The following is an 18,518-nucleotide window of genomic DNA, read 5'->3' as shown; positions in this document are numbered from 1 at the left end:
ACTATAGCGTCACAGTTCCCTCTATTAATTGTATTAAACTCTATGGTTAAAGCCACGCACGCGTTATGCGGATGATGTGAGTTTAGTCCACAGCTGCGGCAAGGTATGTTTTCGTCCACCATAATTCCACTTTGCCTTACTACTTTCACATTTCAATTAGACGTAACAATTACCCTCCCGCTAATTTTTCTCTGGTTTCATTGTCTGTTACTACCATGTACCTGCAACAAAGAAAAAATGGATCCCCTCAGATGCCCATACGCGTTACACTCACGGAAGCATTCCGAAGAGCCACTGTAAACGTGATCGTGACGTGTACCCGTAGGCATGGCCGTTCAGTGGGGCATCATCGGTTACGTCGGTGTAATGCACAACGTGAAATGCGGCGATGTGGACTACGCCGGTTATGCCCCTCAGCGTATTAGCTCGTGCCTGGCGGTGCTCGACATGTTCCTCAACCAGAGGCATCCCGTCGTCACGAGCTTCGTCAAGTCGGAGACGTCATCCGGGTTGGATGAGAAGAGTCCAAAGGCCCGTGACCTTGTGGAGACCATCGCCAATATATTTGGTAAGCAGTAAGGGCCTGTCCATCTTTTAGGGTCCGAACTCTGGGCTATAAGTTTTCTCTATCCTTACTTCCGTCATTATTTGATATGGAGACAGCAAGAGAAGTTTATTTATTGAAGGCCAGAGGATGGTCTTATCTTGTGGGCGCTAATATGCTACTCTTCGCAGGGAAAGGCGAAAGAGGAATGATGCCGATGGTGATGGTGACGAGAATAGTGGTGCAAGAAATGCTGGAGTTCTACACAGCAGCATTCTTTAAACCTACACGTCCTGTATGCTGGCGGAAGTTGTAACACGGCCCGCGTACTACAAATATATAATATATAGACAGGTGGGAAGGAGTTCCCTGGTTACTTCCAGAGGAAAAGGAACTACGCCTGCCTGCTCTAAGCAGGCAGTTTGAAATAAAAAGAGGCTCCAGTCTTAGACGGTCCAAAACATTGCTGGGATTGTGAGGCACGTTGTAGTCAGGGCCACTGCATTGATTTTGACCACCTGGGACTCTTTCAGCTGAACTTAAGTCTAACTGCGTGAGCACTTTTACGTTTCGACCTCATCGAAATAAGGCCGGGGTCGAACCCGCCACCTCGACCTCAGCAGTGCAGCGCCATAGCCAGTGGGCTACCGCGGCAGGTCGACGTCGTTAAAACGCGTGCTGCTTTAAATATTCGCTGAGCATTAAGAATGACTGGTGGTAGTCTAGTTCACAGAAACTTGCTCCGGTGACTTAGCCGGTACAGCAACGTGGCGTTCTGCTGCCGTGCAAGACGTGAGCTTATATTTCTATACTGCTGGCGGGGCCGCTACCCCGTTCGGCTAGCAATGGAACACAGTTCTTGTTTACAGTGTTTACAGTATTTGTGGGCCACGCGTATAAGAAAAACAAGTGCTCGAACTTAATCAGCAGGCATCCACTATGCCGCATTCTATGCGGGAATTGTATTTAAGGATATTGAACCGCATCAATTGCGTAGCATCGCCAGAGGTAATGGAAACTAACTGAATCAAAACGAATCGCAGCGCTTTCTATTTGTTGTGACGTCAGGAATCTCGTAGACGTAGGATGATAATGTAGCGTCGCAGCAGGGTGCTAGCACATACTTGTGAAATGTTTTGTGATATTACTTTCTGTCTAATTCTTTGCGACCGATTGTGTTCTTCTCAACTAAATCTGTTTTGTTCCTTTCCATCTATAATTTAATATTCAAGTTCGTATCAAGTGTTACTATTTCTCCTCCTTCATATTTACTTCATGTTTGCCTTATTTCGCTGTGGCTTTTACAGTCCCCAGGGCAGGTATCTTCGAAGGTTGTGCTTCATTTCTGTTCATATTAGGGGTTTATACCACATTTACTCGAATATAGGTCGAGTTCTGTGTATTGAACTTGCCGAGAAATTTAAAAAATAATTCCAGTATAGATCAACGCATATCTGTTTAGAAAAAAATTCCGAGCCCATCCACTACTGTAAAGATGGAAGCCAGAGAATATGTGACTATGGTGGGTCTGCTATAGCGAATATTGCTATAGTGAATTCATATATGTTATCATTATTGACTATATTGAGCCTCTTCGGCACGTTCGTCAAAGAGCAAGTACAACGCCGTCTTGTTTTCGCCCGGCGCGATGACCAAGAAGTGCGCTTGCTGCGGCAAGTCTGCCCATCGTCATAGACGAGCGTATGTGCCACAGCGTTCATAGCCGTGGCACACTGCACGGCATCGTCAGGCTCCTGAAGTCAGGATCCCGGAAGATGTGGTTAAAGGAGCGTCCGTCAAATAGCGAGTCCAAAGGGCAACTGTTAATAACAGCGCTAGCGCAATCACTATGTCACGTGACAAAGGGGTACAACGATTGGTGGGACGTACCACCGCCGAGCATCGCGACACTTCTGAAAGAGGCATCGGCGGTGGCGAGGGGTATAAGAATGGGCCATCCAACACTCGTTTTGATACCTGTGCTAAGGCACAGCTGGCGGGCAAGGGTCGTGCACATTGAGCCTAAAATTGTTGATCTACTTCCGGTCTGTCGCCGGACGCGATCTGCTGGAACCTAACCTATAACCGCTTCACTGTAAAACAAAATCGCCGCCCAAACACTCCGTGAAGATGGATAACCAGCGAAGCTGAAACGTGCGGCCCCGTTGTTTATCACTGGGTTAATCCCGAGGGTATATTTCAGTATTTCTCAATTATGAGGTTACACACACGTTCGGCAGCGACGAAGACAACGACGTCACTGACGGTATGCCCGCAGTCCGCCGTTGTCGCTTGCGTTCGATGTCTCGAGCTTACTCGCCGGTGAGGTTGGTAGCATTCGCACGCCATTGCCGCTTGCGATTCTTCGAAATTAAATTGCTTCAAAGTTAAATCTGTCCGTTACTTGAGACAATGAATGGCTCATACCCCTTAAGCAATGGCTCATACCTCCGTAAACGCGGCCTCCCCATTACGACGACAGGAGAGAGAGAGAGAGAGAGAGAGAGAGAATTAACTTTGTTAAAGGTCCTGAAGGGGCCGGGGTGCCCCTTACGGGGGCCGGCCCGGTGGCTCCCCCCATGTGGGTACTGGGAGTCGGAGCTCGCCAGCCACCTGTTGGGCCTTCTGGACAGGAGAAGTGAAATCGTACGCTGGAATGATGAGCGGCAACGCAGCCAGCTGTGGAAGCAGACGACGACGACGAACGCGAGAGCAGTGGCACGAGCGCATGCCGAGCACGAGCACGAGTGCAACTCTCGGGTGCCAACGTGCCAGCTGTAGAAGAAGACGACGCTCGAGCCAATGCTGATGATGATAGTTTTCTGTACACAGGTGACGGACAGGCGCTTTTTCGTTTCGCCTAGCCATATAAAGTTACGCTTTAAAAAAAATGTCATAGTTTCGCCCTAAGGGCGAAGCAATGAATGTGATAGCAACACAGCAATGTCATACGATGTAAGGTGAGCGGCTTTGGTAGCAATATAAATTGTAGTAAATATGAGCTGATTAAGTAAGCAGGTGTGCTGCGGCGTAAGTAGACCGACATGAAGAGAGACTTGATGACCACGAGAAGGCGCGTGTGAAACGGTGGTGTTGATGAGAAGCGCTTCCCGTGGGCAGCGCGTGCGAAGGGACACACCTGTAGCGCTGCACTGCCGATCCGGGCAGCATTACATGTGTAGCGTGCGTTGGAAAATGTGGTCCGACTATTACTAACTGAATGAACAAGCGTGGTGTGAGCGCGCACAAACAAACATGAATAGATCACACTGAATGACTGCAGACAACGACTGTCAAAACGCTGGCAGCAAGCCCATACGCTGCAGCGGGCGAAGGTACGTGCGGTCTATCGCTGCAACAGAAACTGAGCGGCGAATGCACAGTGCATAAAGGTCAGAGCCGTGTGGAGATAAGAGATGGTGCGGTCGAGCGACGAGCGCGGTTGTTGGCAGAGTAGACAGTGGTTGTTGTCAGTGTCAGAGACGGTGCGGTTGTTGGCAGAGAAGTGCGCCCCCCCCCCCCCCCGCTCCCTCCGGCGCTGGCTTCCCGCTTCCTTGCTTGCGCGTGCGAGAGATAAGAGACTGTGCGGACGAGCGACGAGCGCGGTTGTTGGCAGAGAAGTGCCCTCCCCCCCCCCCCCCCTGCTCCCTCCGGCGCTGGCTTCCCGCTTCCTTGCTTGCGCGTGGGAGATTGAGTGCGTTCGCTCTCCGTGATAGCGCGCGTCCCCGCACGCTTCCGCTGGGGCATACGGCGCGCGGCGAAGATTTTATCTATACGGAACCTCACGGCGACAACGACGGCGACGCCGACGGCAGAAATCCGGTTGAAGTGTCCATAGAATTGCTATCGCAATAAAACTCTTAAAGCCTGACACACCTGTATTTACCGTAAGCTCGGCTACTAAACCTCGCTAGTCGATGCCACGCTGCATCCTCGTTGAAACCGCCAGAGAAGTCGTCCTCAGTGCCATCTAGTGCGATGGTTGTGCAGCATTTCCTAAAGCCAGTCTGGACACTCTCCAGAGTAGCTTTATAGCCCGTCTGTACTTCAACAGGCTGCGGCCAATCGTCAAGAGGGTCAGTGGAAACAGCTGCTGTGGGTACCAGGGCACGCGGGAGTTCGAGGCAATGAGACTGCTCATGCCTCCGCCCGAGAACTTCTACACCGGGATTCTGACGATTACACCCCAGCACAACTTCTCGCTGACCAGGACGATCCCCAGCCCCTCCTTTCATATTCTGAGATCTTGCAGCACCCAAGGGCTCCTGGCCGGCAAGTGTAAGAGGAGATAAACTCCTCTTACACTTGCCGTTTTCAATAAAAGTTGTTTCTCTCTCTCTCTCTCTGCAGTACTTCCGACTGAGTAGACGCACATTACCCCCCGCTTGATCCCAATTTACATAAGGCAACGCAGGTAGCATGGAAACGCTTACAAACATTGCCCTTTCCAAATCCTTGTGTATTATCAAAGATAGATCCTACGATGTACAATCCGCAATGTAAATTCTGTCCCCAGACGGCCACGTTATACCACATGGTCTGGGCGTGCCAACATAATCCGAAAATATCGCCCAAGCCTAATCCGACGATAGTCGAGTGGGAGGCAAACCTGTCCAGCTCGGACCCATAACAGCAACAAGCCCTGGTCAACCGAGCCCGGACGGTGGCAAAAACCAATGGTCTTCCGGACTAGGAGGTCCGACCACAAAACGACTATTCATGTTTCACTAATAAATGTTTTATTCTCTCTCTACTTTTCTTCTTTTCATTCTCGTCTCTTTTACGCTGTTCTTTCTTTAAGTAACTTTATTGATTGATTGATTGATTGATTGATTGATTGATTGATTGATTGATTGATTGATTGATTGATTGATTGATTGATTGATTGATTGATTGTCCGAAGGCCCATACCTGGCGGAACAATACAACTAACCACAGTTTTGACATTACAGCACACTATAGTACGCAAATTCAGCATTAGATTCATGATCATGCAAATAGTCGCACAATAGTTCTATCACGCGAACCGTGTCGCATTTAACCCCAAAATCCGCGGGATCCAATCCCGGCCACGGCGGCCGCATTTCGATTGGGGCGAAATGCGAAAACACCCGTGTACTTAGATTTAGGTGCACGTTAAAGAACCCCAGGTGGTCCAAATTTCCGGAGTCCCCCACTACGGCGTGCCTCATAATCCGATCATGGTTTTGGCACGTAAAACCCCATAATTATTATTCAACCCCAAAATCAAGGATAGTTACCAACTTCTATGGCATATAAAAAAATCTTTATATAAAACAGGACGCTTACTAAACCAAAATCCTAGAATTATGTTTAAGTCGCAGCACATTGTGCCAGCGCACATTTTTCAAGTCGCTGCTGATAATCTTTGGTAGTGCATATATCATGTGGCAGCCTATTCCACTCTCCGATTGTATTCGGAAACACAAAATATTGAAAAACATCTACCCGGGCTGACATAGGCATAGGTTGATGTGTGTGACTCGACTTAACGGAACTCGACATTCTTGATATATATGATTTTATGATCGTCAAATGTATGATTTACCTATGAATATCTATGATTGTTCAAGTTGAAGAAATTCCGCCGTGAGAATAGCGGCAGCTTCAATCTACTTAGCATGTCGGTTACAACATCTATGGAGCGTTATTTTGATAAAATAAACCCTTGCCCCCCACTTCTGATTACTTTCAAATTTTGTTTATTTGGCCCTTTCTGGATGGTTGACCTCTCCCCCCACCACCAAGCTACCGCATTCTAATGCAAGTCTTACGAATGTTGAATACGCAGAATTTCTAACATTTACGAAGTCAGGTGTTTTTACATCGTAGAACCCCAGCTTTTTATCTGCTGCATTGCATATATTAGTTATATGGCTTTATATACAGCGGGCGGGACGGAGAAACTTCGTTAGCTCGCTACTTTGCTAGCTTTGTGCACAAATATAGTTCCATAGGTCATTTTTACTTACATTTTCGGAAATTAAAGGTTGACCTGTGGTCGATAATTACGGTAATTAAAGGCAATAATGGCTTTAAAATCTGCATCACGTATTTGCGCGATATTCCTTGACAGTAGCTTACGTAAATATAGGAGGAATGTTATTGAACATGCCCTCCCCATCTCACCCCCCTCACCCCCCCCCCCCCCCCCACCCCATATATGACCGTGCCCCTAAACAAATTTAAACTCGTGGTGAAAGACACAAAATGTAGCACGCAATAGCGAATGTCAGATGGGCTCCTTTCGTGAAAATTTGAGCGGTCATTTACTGATTACGAACGGAAGTTTTGCGCAGACATGCCAAATACAACAGCGCCGGTACGATAGAATGTCGATCAGTGTAAAATATCCAAGAAGTGGGGAGTAAGTGTAATTAGTTCTACAGGAAATGCTAACCTAATTGAGGGATATGCGAGCCAGTATGGTTGCCTGACGTGCTACCTCTGGTGTCGGGTCGAATTTCTGCTGATCACACCAACGAAGAAACAGCACATACACCCAAGAACCCGATCATGCATGTTCGAAACTATTCACAAAGTTTCGTAAAAGCCTCATATACTTTATGAAAACGATGTTTGCACGCATGAATCCGTCAGGTGTGAACGACGCGTCGAGCCTCGACCCGAACACAAGCCTCGGCGATCTGGGCATGGACTCACTGATGGGCGTCGAGGTGCAGCAGACCCTGGAGCGAGACTACGACTTCGTGCTGTCTATTCCGGAGATCCGGCAGCTCACCGTCAGCGAGCTTCGAGAGATGAACAACAGAAGTGATGGAGGAAGCAAGCAGCAGTCCGGAAGCAGCACCGCGGCGTCACAAATGACGGACCACGAGCCAGGTACTCGCCTAGAATTGTACACAGAGATAGTTGGTACGCGTATTCACCGCGAGGATCGTGCAGCGCTGGCAAAAAAAAAAAAACGAGGACTAACAGACGTGCACAAAACATGCACAGCATGAGGTACTCGCCGCATGCGAACGCTGAACTGTAGCGCACATGGGACGTTATTAAAATTAATTCCGAGCGTTTACGTGCCAAACCCACGACGTAATTATGACGCACGCTGCAGTGGGGGCACTCCGATTCAAGTTTGGCGACCTGGGGTTCTTTAACACGCGACGAATTTATGGTAGACGGGCGTTATTTCTTAATTTTGCTCCCATCAGAATGCGGCCCCTGCGGCCGGGGTTTGATCGTCAGAATAGTATTTAACTGAGCTAATCCGTTGATCCCGCGACCTCAGTCTTAGCAGTACAATGCCGTACCCAGTAAGCTACCGTGGCGGGTGATGTTGTTCACAAAGCGGTTTGTAAATAAGAGGTGTTCGTAAGAACAGGTGTCACTAGAACGCTGCCGGCTGTCGTTGCTATCGCCGGAATTTGTACGTGGTTTACTTCGTTTGTGCTCCTCTGTATATGTCTTTCTATTATCTCCACCCTTTCATCTTCCTCCTGTACCCCTACGCCTTGCTGGGCAGCCAACAGAAACTATCTCTTGCAAACATTACAGTGTACAGTACAATGTACATTACAGTACATTTTTTCTCTGCTTGTTTTAATCGTGAAAGAGAGAAAGATAAAGCGAAGACTCAAGGAAAAGCAGGAAAGTTTACCAGACTCGCTCCTGATTTGCGATCGTACACAAGGGAAAGTGGATAAGTAGATTAGAAAAAGGAAGTGCAAATTGACAGCGTTTTCATCCGGAGGTGCACATCGAGAATACAGTCGTTCTCAGGGACTGGCGAGTTCGGGAACTGCAGTAATACACGTTTCGCCCTTGGCCTTGGGACGCATGTGTGGTCGTAGCAGTGAAGTTGCTATTAGCCAAGGAAGCTGACCAGTGGCAGGTATAGTTTTTCGTGAAGGACAAAACCTGCGCTCTCTATACTCCTTGTTTACACCGTTAGTATAAGCACGTAATCACAGGACCATCTTTAGGGTTCGGTTTCTTTTTTTTTCCGTCGAATACGCCGACGTAGGCCTCATATAGGTGACGACGGCTGTACTATTTTTTTTTTCATTTATGCAAGCAGAACGCAGCAAGGACAATGTGCAAATACAAACATAGTATTGCCAAAAACGCTGAAACGTTTTCGGCACCGGGAACCTAATACTTTCATGATAAGCTTACATACGGAACCTTTCACACATTCGCAGAATCCACGAAGGCGTCCGAGGTGCCACGGCTGGCATCCGTTGAGGACATGGTCGCCGACAGTGTCGTAGTAGAAATGAATAGCTTCAAGGGATCCACTCCCTTGATCTTCCTTCATTCAATCCAGGGTCATGTTAGAAATCTATTAGAGATCGCCAGTCACCTTACCGTGCCCGCCGTCGGATTGCAGTGGACGCCTGACATTCCGGTGCGATCCATCGAGGAGATGGCCACTGTTTATCTGCAGGTACGTATAACTAGGTTAAACAAAAGGAATTCCACCAGCACCGTTCCAAAATCGAAACGCCATTACCTGAGCTTCGCGATCGTCGCGATCGTCGCATCTAAACTACCAGCATTGCGCACCCATGCGACGCATGCGCGCAGGAAAATACATGCAAGTCATTGGACCGCACGGGTATCAGACGTGCACGCGGTGCACAAACTTTTTCAACATTTAACACCGTATCAGGGGCGGAATTCACTGAGCTGTGCCGTTCGTACGTAATTTCTTACCCAAGAAGTTCTTGCGCTAAGATAAGGGTGCAACCGAAGTGGCAGCGCACGTAACTTACGGTGTCGTGTGAGAGCGAGAAGAAAGGTAAGCTCGAATTAAACGACAAGGAAAGAAAGAATCGTGGTCAGCTGATAGCATGATCGCACATCATGTCCCCGTATACTTGAGGCTATATTTTCACTGCAAGTTACTGCACACCCCTTTTCGACAGCTTCCTTGTCTCGGCGTCTGCTACAGCGCCACCAAGCGCAATCGCACTGCCATAAAAAAAGGGGAGAAACGGCAGTGCCTATATTACCAAGCGAAGAAATGTTTTGATTTCGATAATAATTAGGCAAAGGAAAAAAACTGGATAATAAATAGTTCATACGGCCTCAAGGCACGGCCATCAGCACCCTCACGCCCATTGGAATGACATGCCTTCATGATTACTGCTATCTGTACTGAAACATATGCCTTTTTGTAATTATGAAAGTCACTTGCAGAGGTTGATCGCACTTCACAGATTTCTCTATTACCAGATTGATGGCATGCACATGATCCTTCATAGAGTATCCCGTCCTGAAATTAGCCTGTTGTCTTGGTTGTTGAAGTTAAGTGTTGGCCTGTTCTATTGTAAAATAGCTTTGTAGACACTTTATACAATACTGAAACCGAGCTAATGGGACTGTAATTCTTTTATCATTCTGCGTCTTCATTTTTATTGATCAGTATAATGTTGGCCTTTTCCGACCTTATACTAGGCACGTAATGTTGGCATTTTTCTGCCAAGGGAAGGATAGCGTAGTCGAGGATGGCAGAAAATCAGGTGGGGTGCTGAAATTAAGAAATTTCCAGGCGCAAACTGGAATCAGCTAGCTCAAGACAGACGTAATTGGACATCTCTGGGAGACGCGTTCGTCCTGTTGTAGACATAAAAATAGTCTGATGATGATGGTGATGTTGATGATGATTATCAGACATACAAAGTCTGTGGCCTGCAGACTTTGTATGTTTTGAGTGCTTGACCGGTGTCGTGCCGTATGTCTATTCTGCTCCTTCATTGTCATTAGCGCTGTGGTTTATTTAATAAGTTAATAAATAACTTCTGGAGTATAACGTGCCAAAGCGAAAATCTTATTTGAAAGCACGCTCTAGTGGTAGCCTCCGCATTAGCTTTACCACCTTGGGTTCTTTAAATTGCACCTAAGCCTGAATACACGAGGGTTTTATGAAATTCCTCCCCATCGAAATGGAACTGCCGCATCCGTGATCGTACCCGCAACCTTGAGATCATCAGCGCGAAGCCATATCCAATAAGCGATCGTGGCGGATCGGCTTAGGCCACAAGGGGACTCTCGTAGCACTCGCCATGTCTTGTCACTTTTCTTTCAGAGGATCAAAGAAGTTCAGCCCAAAGGCCCCTATAACCTGGTAGGGTATTCCTTCGGGGCCACTGTGGCCTTCGAGATGGCCTTGCAGCTCCAAAGTGCCGGGGAGTCCATGGGCAGCCTCACCCTCCTAGATGGCGCTCCCAAGTACGTGTCTGTGCATTGGATCCACTACCAGAGACGCCTTGCGGACACCAAGGAGGAAGAAGAGTCTTTACTGCTGTGCGCATTCCTCATGCAGTACCTGGATGTCGACTTCCGTGAGGTGCGCATGCTTGATGTTGGATTATGTTCGTCTGAAAAGCCAGTCGTCGGCTTGGTTGTCGAATACTATCAAGATGTATAGTGTGAAACTCTGCCACATCTGCGCCAACATCTAGCGAACTGCCCATTCTAAACAACAAATAGCCACTTCCCCTCCGTTATTATTTTAACGCTCCTTACCTTGTTCATTGTACCTGAACTCTTTATGGACGAGTGTTACTTAAGGCAACGAAAAAGAACATTTTTTCTTCCTGACTTTCATCATTGAATTTGAAGTTTCTGGCTAAATGTCTTCGGCCAACACTGAATGACTGGCAGAAAGCATCAATAATTTGTTCGTTTAAAGGAAGAACTCAGCATGAAGAAGAAATTTGGCACGTGACCGGCTGTCTTTTGAAAGCAAAGTCAGAGGAGACGACCTATTCAAGCTATCCGGCGCCAAGTGGTGTCACACGTGTGATGTAAAGGAAATGAAATATACGCCTATGGTTCACATAACACGATACCTGCCTTTAAAAATTCCAAACGAATCCACGGATGGTTTGGAGTGAAGCCCGCTCCCACTTTTCTGCAAGGTGTTCTTTTTTTCCTCTATTGCATGAAGGGTTTCCTAAAAATATATTTTCGTTTCATTGTTTATGGCTATTCTCGATGTCATTCGAACATTTCGATAGAAAGTAAACATTTGTTTCAGTTATTTATATGTGCCGTCAGTACTGTGTTAATCACTACAGGGCACCATCAAAATGCCGATGCCAGTGGGAAGCTTGTGGCTTGACAATTTTTATGCACGGCCCTCTGACGCGCCGCATCTCTGTGCTGTCTAGCGAGAAATGCGTGACTATTTCCCGGTATATTTTAATAGCATTGCTAATAACCGCGAATACACGAGCACGACGTCGTTGTGCATATTGACGTTGCTGTTCCCGCCGTCACTCATCGAGTTCGCGCTGCTCTTCGGTAGCCCTAACTATGCGTGACCTTTCCATAGCGCTATCACAGTGCCAAACAAATACGCGTCTAGGCGGGTTCTTCTTTTACATAGGAAAGTGTAGTGACGTTACTTCCTGATTCGTATGCTACAGTTGCCGAATCGCGGCTACTACAACTTATGCAACGGTAATCTTTACCGGGAACGGCGAACACTATGCGGCAAACGCTTTCTTTTCTTTTTTTTTTTTTTCGCATGGCGGGCACGGTGTGCCGGGCTTCCGCTGTGATTGTTTCAACTTTCTGTCGATGGAGACGAAGAAATCCCGGGATCCTAGTCATATACAGCTTTGTTGAAAAACAAAAGAATGTTGTTTTATTGCCTTCCATTACTATTCTGTAAATGCGTTTACAGTAGCGCCGTTTGCGTCCACAGTTTAACCGGAGAATGCCTGTTTTACCATCTCCACGTGGACACTTGTCCTGACTGATCCAGTCTGCCATAATGCGGCTTAATTTATATCGCTGACATCAACGCTCCCGTACCGGATGTACCACAAACCCTGTCCGTTCCCTACACCAGGGCCAACCTGGACCACGACGCGTATCGGCAGTGGGTATCAAGCCCACCTACCTTCCCGTCTGTAGATTAGAGCGGTGCTCGTTCAGACACCATCTCTCTATCACTCGTCTACACCAGAGGTAACTGAATAAAATTTATAACACGGTTTTATCCGTTCGGAACAACCGCGTGTGCATCGTCCCGTTGTGGAATATGTTGAAGAAAGAGGGGGAGATAAAATGCAGTGTCATTCCACTCTGTGAACGTGGATGACCAGCGGAGCTGTGTGTATGGTGATGAACTATATTGATTTAAATAAAGACACATACCGCACGAATTGTCCTTTTCTACCGTCTTTATTAGTTTGTCACTAAGGTAACTATAGCTTCGTGGTCACTATGGTAGACGGCCATGGGTTCTGTAAGGACGCTGGAAAGGTTCTTCGCGAACGTCGAGCCTATGCAGTACCGATGACGTGTGGTAGACCCACCGATGTTTCTATAGCACTCAATGCCAAACCTTCCCAACAGAAACGTCAAGAACCGCTTTCCGTTTGGCCGAGACAGGTCTACGTTGAAATTAACGTAGGGGACGGCGGGACGGCGCGCTCAGCTGGCGCAAGAAGCGTTCGTCGTCGCCGTGAACCGCGTGGCTAGCTGACTTACTCGGAAACTTAGAGTGCTTGCAGCTAACACATCCTGAAACAGGGTGGCCATATGCAGCTGATCTCAAGGCACTGCGGAGAAATAATAATGAAGTGTGAAATGGGGGACATTTTTGAAGATTTTCCCATCTCTTGGTGGACGTGGGACAATAACCGTCAATGCGAGTCGCGGGACAGTTGGTCACCCTACGACCGACATGGACTCGGCGTTAGCAGCCTTCCGCCGCCTTCCCGCCAGTTCCCGCTTCTGCTGGCGCCGTCGTTCTTCGTAGACATGCTGTTCTTCCTCGGTCTGCGCAATACGCGGCCTACTCATCACACGGCCGGTACGCAACTGAGATAACGTCTCTGTGCAGTGCGTGAGGTCACCAGCCAAAGAGATACACCCATTGGCTATTTTCACTTTTTTGCACAGCGGAGCCAACTGGGGAAGAAGATGACAACGACGAACGCGCGAGCAGTGGCACGAGCGCGTTCGCGCGGTTGCGCCGAGGGGCGCCAACCAGCCAGCTGTGGAGGAAGATGATGACGTTCGAGCCATTGCTGATGATGATGATAGTTTTGGCCTAAACGCTCGGTCTACGCAGGCAGCCATCCGCTGGAAACTATGATTTAACAGCTCCGCTGTAAAGAAACACCAGGAAGAGATTGATACGACCGGATCCGTTACAGCCATAGGTAGGAAGAGATGTATGCACAAGGTAGATAGAGAAGTTTTTAGGAAGACATAAAAGATTGCGGAGATGTATACAAAAATGTTGGAACGAAAAGCATGAATAACATATCTGATTAGCTCAAGCAGGCTAGGTGCACCGCCCCGTTTCAAAGGGGACGTCAATCATGTCATTAATCAGCGTCATCAAGCCGAGGCGGAGGGCTCAGCAGAGGCAGGTTCTCGAATACGGGGGTTAGGTCTTTGAGATCCAAGGTGTGCAGAAACGGTCTGGAGCGGAATTTCGAAAGCGAAATTGCGACTACCGAAATTTTTGGAATACAGTCAGAGCTGGGGGATAATTTTTGGGCTAGCAATGCTCGTCACTCACTCTGCGAATTAATATTCTACTACCGACTTACATGAAACATTTTTCAGTGCGAAGCTGGTATCGTTAGTTCATGTTTGAAGCCCAGTGGTCGCGCTGGAGTACGTGCGTAATGTTTGTGTCTTGCTCTTTCGTCCTTCAGAAAAACTAAGAAGACACGGGAGCGTTTTTTTTTTTTTTTTTGTGCCTATGGCCGGCATTTGTGCCGGCATATGCTTGTAGGCAACTTAATTCATTACCCACGGTACCATCAGCTCAGGAAACATTATTGCTTTGAGTTGCTATTGTTCCCTCGTTTTCCGGGGTGTTAAGTCGAAGTGCTTTCGTGCTTGATTTATAATCTCCACAATACACCGAAGCATTGCAAATTCCGCAGCGCACATGTTGCACCATTGTAGACGTTTAGCATGTCCGTAAGTGTAATACTGTTTGCGGAAAACAACGCCATCTGTGAAGTTTAAGGCAGATACCGCGCTCACTTCGACATCTTGTGCCGCAGAGTTTAACCAGAGAGCACTCAAAACCGATATTACAGCTACCTATTACATTCTAATTGAAGTCTGGTGTAAAGCGTTCATGGCAACGTAATTATTTTTTTGCGATTTGGGGGAGGGGGAGGGAAGGGAGGCGACGTTTAGCTGCGGCATCAAGTGCCTATTTATATTAGAGGCTCCGGCAACAGTCACCAACGCCGTACGCATTTTGTGCGAATGCGGGCAAAACGCCGACGGCGTCGACAACAGTTCTGCGTGTTGCCGGTGCTGCTGCATGTCCAAGTTTATACAGCTGATAAAGCTAATATCATTACTCCGTATAGCTCTCTACAAATTTGCTATCGCAATTGATGCTTCGCCTTTCAGGTGAAACTGCGACCACTTTTTTTTTTCACAGAAATGTCAGGACCACACTAAGAGAGTGTTTTTCATTATCCGTGTATTTTTTTTTAATTTCTTCACAACGAACAATAGGTCTCTGTGTTCGTTTGATAATATCCGAGAAGAAAAAAAAACAAGACGGTGGGGATGTGCCACCTCCGAAAAAACCTAACGCTGAAGGCTTTAGGTGGTCCAGGTTTAGGTGGTGTAATCAAGTTAGTCGGCGTGAGAACAGGTTACGGTGCAACAGAGCTGGCCTTGTGGTTGATTAGTTATCCTCGTGCCGTTCACACCTAGGTCCGCCAGCAATTGAAGCAGTGTCCGAATCGGGGCGCCAAGGAAGAAGCCGTCACTGACATCCTCTTCAAGGCGTACCCAAAACATCGCTCAAGACGACTGGGCGTGGCCACGGCTATGCGTGCCTTCTGCGAGTTCGTCACCGTCGGTTCCAACTATGAGCCCCGTGCGAAGTTCCAGGGCGATGCCGTGCTCATCAAGCCGTCCAGTCCGGGCAAGTCGACGAGGCAATTGCCAACCGACTATGGCCTCTCGCAAGTAAGCTAAATGCTTGTACTTCTCGTGGTGCACGTTTGTTCAATGGCGCCCGCACGCTTTCGGTCAGTATTGCGGTAAAGAGCAAAACGCTCGCAGTTTGGCCCGAAAGGCGAAGCATTGATCGCGATGACAAAGTGCAGTGTATTATACAATCACACGAAGTAAGGTTCATAGTTTTATGAACCGTATAAATAGGAATAAACATTCGCTAACTAATTAAATTAACAAGCATGTTGTCTCACGCGCACAGGCCAACATGTACAGATCTCACTCAATGACCACAAAGACTCGCTGTCACCACATTAGCCTTGTACTCGTAAACAGAGCCGGCAGCGGCACTAGTGGTACCGGAGCGATGGCCTAGTGGTAGAGAATCTGCCTCGAATACGGGAGGTACTGGGTTTAAACCCTGGTGCCGCCGAAAGCCACCAGTCTTTCTAATGGGTAGAGCTGTCCCCCGGTCTGGTGCACGGCTACTTGTGGGTGTTCGCATTTCGCGAGCTGGCCTACCTGCAGGGATCACGTGCGTGGCCTTTTAGCGCCCCTTTTTCAACCACAAACGGCCCTGTCGAAGAGCATCCGCCCCGGCTGTAGGAGGCAGGCTAGCGTGGCCACCTGCACCTGCCGGTAAAATAGCCATAAACACGCTCCTGGCCAGGGGCTCGGCCATTATGAGACCTCAACGCCGGGAAAGGGGCGTTTGTCCCAAACCTGAGGACGTCCCCACTAAATAGGTGCATCAATAGGGACGCCGCATGGGAAATTAATTACATGGAAGCAGCCCAAACCTTCTTTTTCTGGTCTCATGGGCTGCGGCCTGCAAACACTGGGCAGAAAACAAGCAGTCCCGGCTGTTGTTACGCTTCCTATCCCGGTGACATGCAACAGGCAAGCGAAGCTGCAAGTTGTGATTACGCGACCTCCAGCTCTAAGCGCGCTGGAACACAGCGTACACGAAGCCGTCAGCAGCTTTCTCGGCCTCCAGCAGATCCCCTCCAAGATACGGCGCGCGGACTGAGTATGCGCTCAGCCTCGCGGACAGCAGTGTACAGCCACGACCGGGCTAGAGCAGGAGATGAGCCCTCACCTGGGGTCACATCCCCTGGTGGTCAAAATTAATTCGAATTCCCCTACTACGTCGTGGCTCACAATCAAATCATGGTTTTGGCACGTAAAACAGCAGAATTCAAAAGGCCCATGTGTTCTGACTTCGGTGCATCGTTAACGTAGCTCAATGGATATAACTGAACCTGGCGCCTGTTGTACGGCGTCTATTATAGCCGTTGCACTCCTATTGGACGGCAAACGACATCTAAGAATTACACATAATAAGTAGAACTTATAGTCTAATTTAGATGCATTCTTGTCCATCTGGCACATGTTCCTATTTTGACGAGAACAATAGTACCTGAACCTGCGATGCAGATTGAATGGGATTACTCGGCGAGAAAGCGCCTGATAAAAATATTAGAGACGAGCGTTGTACCGGGGCGCTGATTCCGCGGCTAGTAAACAGTGTAAAAAATGGTATACGTAACATTACGCCGTTTTGAACCAGGCCGGAGATCTCAGAGGCCTGCGCCGCCTTGGGTTGGATGCGCAACCCGTTCTCTCTGTCTCAGTGGAATATTACACCTGATACAAGAAAACAGGCAAACGGTGAAACCATAGCTAACCTTTGATGGTGATTTTAGTGATTGGTTTAAGAAATAAAGAGACCGAACATAGTCAAAGGTGTGATAGATGTGCATGGACGAAATCGTACGGGATTTGCTACATCCGCATTTTACTGAAACTTCGTAGATCATAGGTAAGTCTCTTTTAATAGGGAAAAGACTTATAGTCACGCTCTTTTTGACAATTAACATTTTTATTCCCCTTGCCAAACCTCCCAGTGCCTTCACGGAAGAGTCAAGGTCAAGATTGTCGACGGTGTTCACGAGAACTTCACGTTAGGCCCAGGAGGTCGAGAATGTGCAGCGATCATCAATCAGCAGATTATGGGCTGAAAAAAACGCGTGGAAGTGAACTCGGAAAAAACACTGAAAATAAAAAAATAAATAACGCTTACCCGTGCACTCGGCCGCGCAACGCTTGAAACAGCGAAGCTGGGCGATCGTAGCCCAGCATTTTCCGGAAGTGTGCGCGAACTTTTCATCTGATTACTCATAATGATGATAATTGCTTTTCGCGCGTCTCGGACTTACGGCCGTCACTGCGCGTTGTATAGCGCAGTGACGGCGCTATGCAAAAGATTTAATTGATCCGCATCAAACGTGCGGAATAAGAGGAAGGACGATTATGACAAACATACACATCGCACGATCAATCCTTGAATGTTTTGACGCAATGCAACTTGGTGTCGCCATGTTGAGACCTTGAGAAGGCATTCGATCGCGTGCCGCACGATTTGCTTCTATCTATACTTGATTATGTGAATGTAGGCAATGTGATAGCGAAGGTGTGCTGATGGCTTACGCCGGATGTACGACGAAATTGATTATAAACAAATCAGTAGGTGAGTGCATACCAGTGCAACGCTCATTCAAACAAGGGTGCCCGTTCTCACCGCTTCTTTCGGCTACCGCTTGGATGCGCTGCTGCGGGCAATAACCAGGTTTATATATTTACCGCAATAATTCCGCGACTTTGTTGTGAAAAGTGTCATTTAGGAACAATTTTATTCTCATTCAAAGAGCTGCTGCTGCTGCTGCTGCTGCTGCTGCTGCAACCAGCTAAAAGCGCAGTCATTGAAGTTGAAGCATCCCCGGGAATATACCACTCAATGCAATAGTTTCACCGCAAACTGCTTTTTACTGGTCAAGAAAGCCTCCAAAATTTGAACGTTTCCATAGACTCCTATACTTCAAACTTCGCCCGCAATTCGGAACGGGTTTTCGGCCGCAAGTAATGGTACCGCTTGCATTAGATGCTGGGCTAGGCGCGTACAACCAATTTCGGCAGAAATTTTATGAACGATGGCTTCTGTGATTAGTTATTCACAAAAATCGACGCT

The 18,518-nt window shown here is 47.9% G+C and overlaps 2 protein-coding genes across 2 annotated transcripts; both read left to right on the top strand.

Moving 5' to 3' along the window:
• Positions 1-327: 327 nt before the first annotated feature.
• LOC125945686 (fatty acid synthase-like) lies at positions 328-10,689 on the top strand. The gene is made up of 3 exons (XM_049667923.1): positions 328-568; positions 7,166-7,408; positions 10,617-10,689. Exons 1-3 carry the CDS (start codon positions 328-330, stop codon positions 10,649-10,651), a joined length of 519 nt encoding a protein of 172 aa, XP_049523880.1. The 3' UTR covers positions 10,652-10,689.
• Positions 10,690-10,691: 2 nt separating this feature from the next.
• Positions 10,692-17,511, top strand: LOC125945685 (fatty acid synthase-like). Its single transcript, XM_049667922.1, has 3 exons — positions 10,692-10,877; positions 15,245-15,502; positions 17,398-17,511. The coding sequence occupies exons 1-3, from the start codon at positions 10,692-10,694 to the stop codon at positions 17,509-17,511; spliced, it is 558 nt and encodes a 185-aa protein (XP_049523879.1).
• Positions 17,512-18,518: the final 1,007 nt, after the last annotated feature.

This window comes from Dermacentor silvarum, chromosome 5, assembly GCF_013339745.2.
Source record: "Dermacentor silvarum isolate Dsil-2018 chromosome 5, BIME_Dsil_1.4, whole genome shotgun sequence".
Taxonomy (NCBI): domain Eukaryota; kingdom Metazoa; phylum Arthropoda; class Arachnida; order Ixodida; family Ixodidae; genus Dermacentor; species Dermacentor silvarum.
This window is presented reverse-complemented; position numbering and strand designations above follow the sequence as displayed.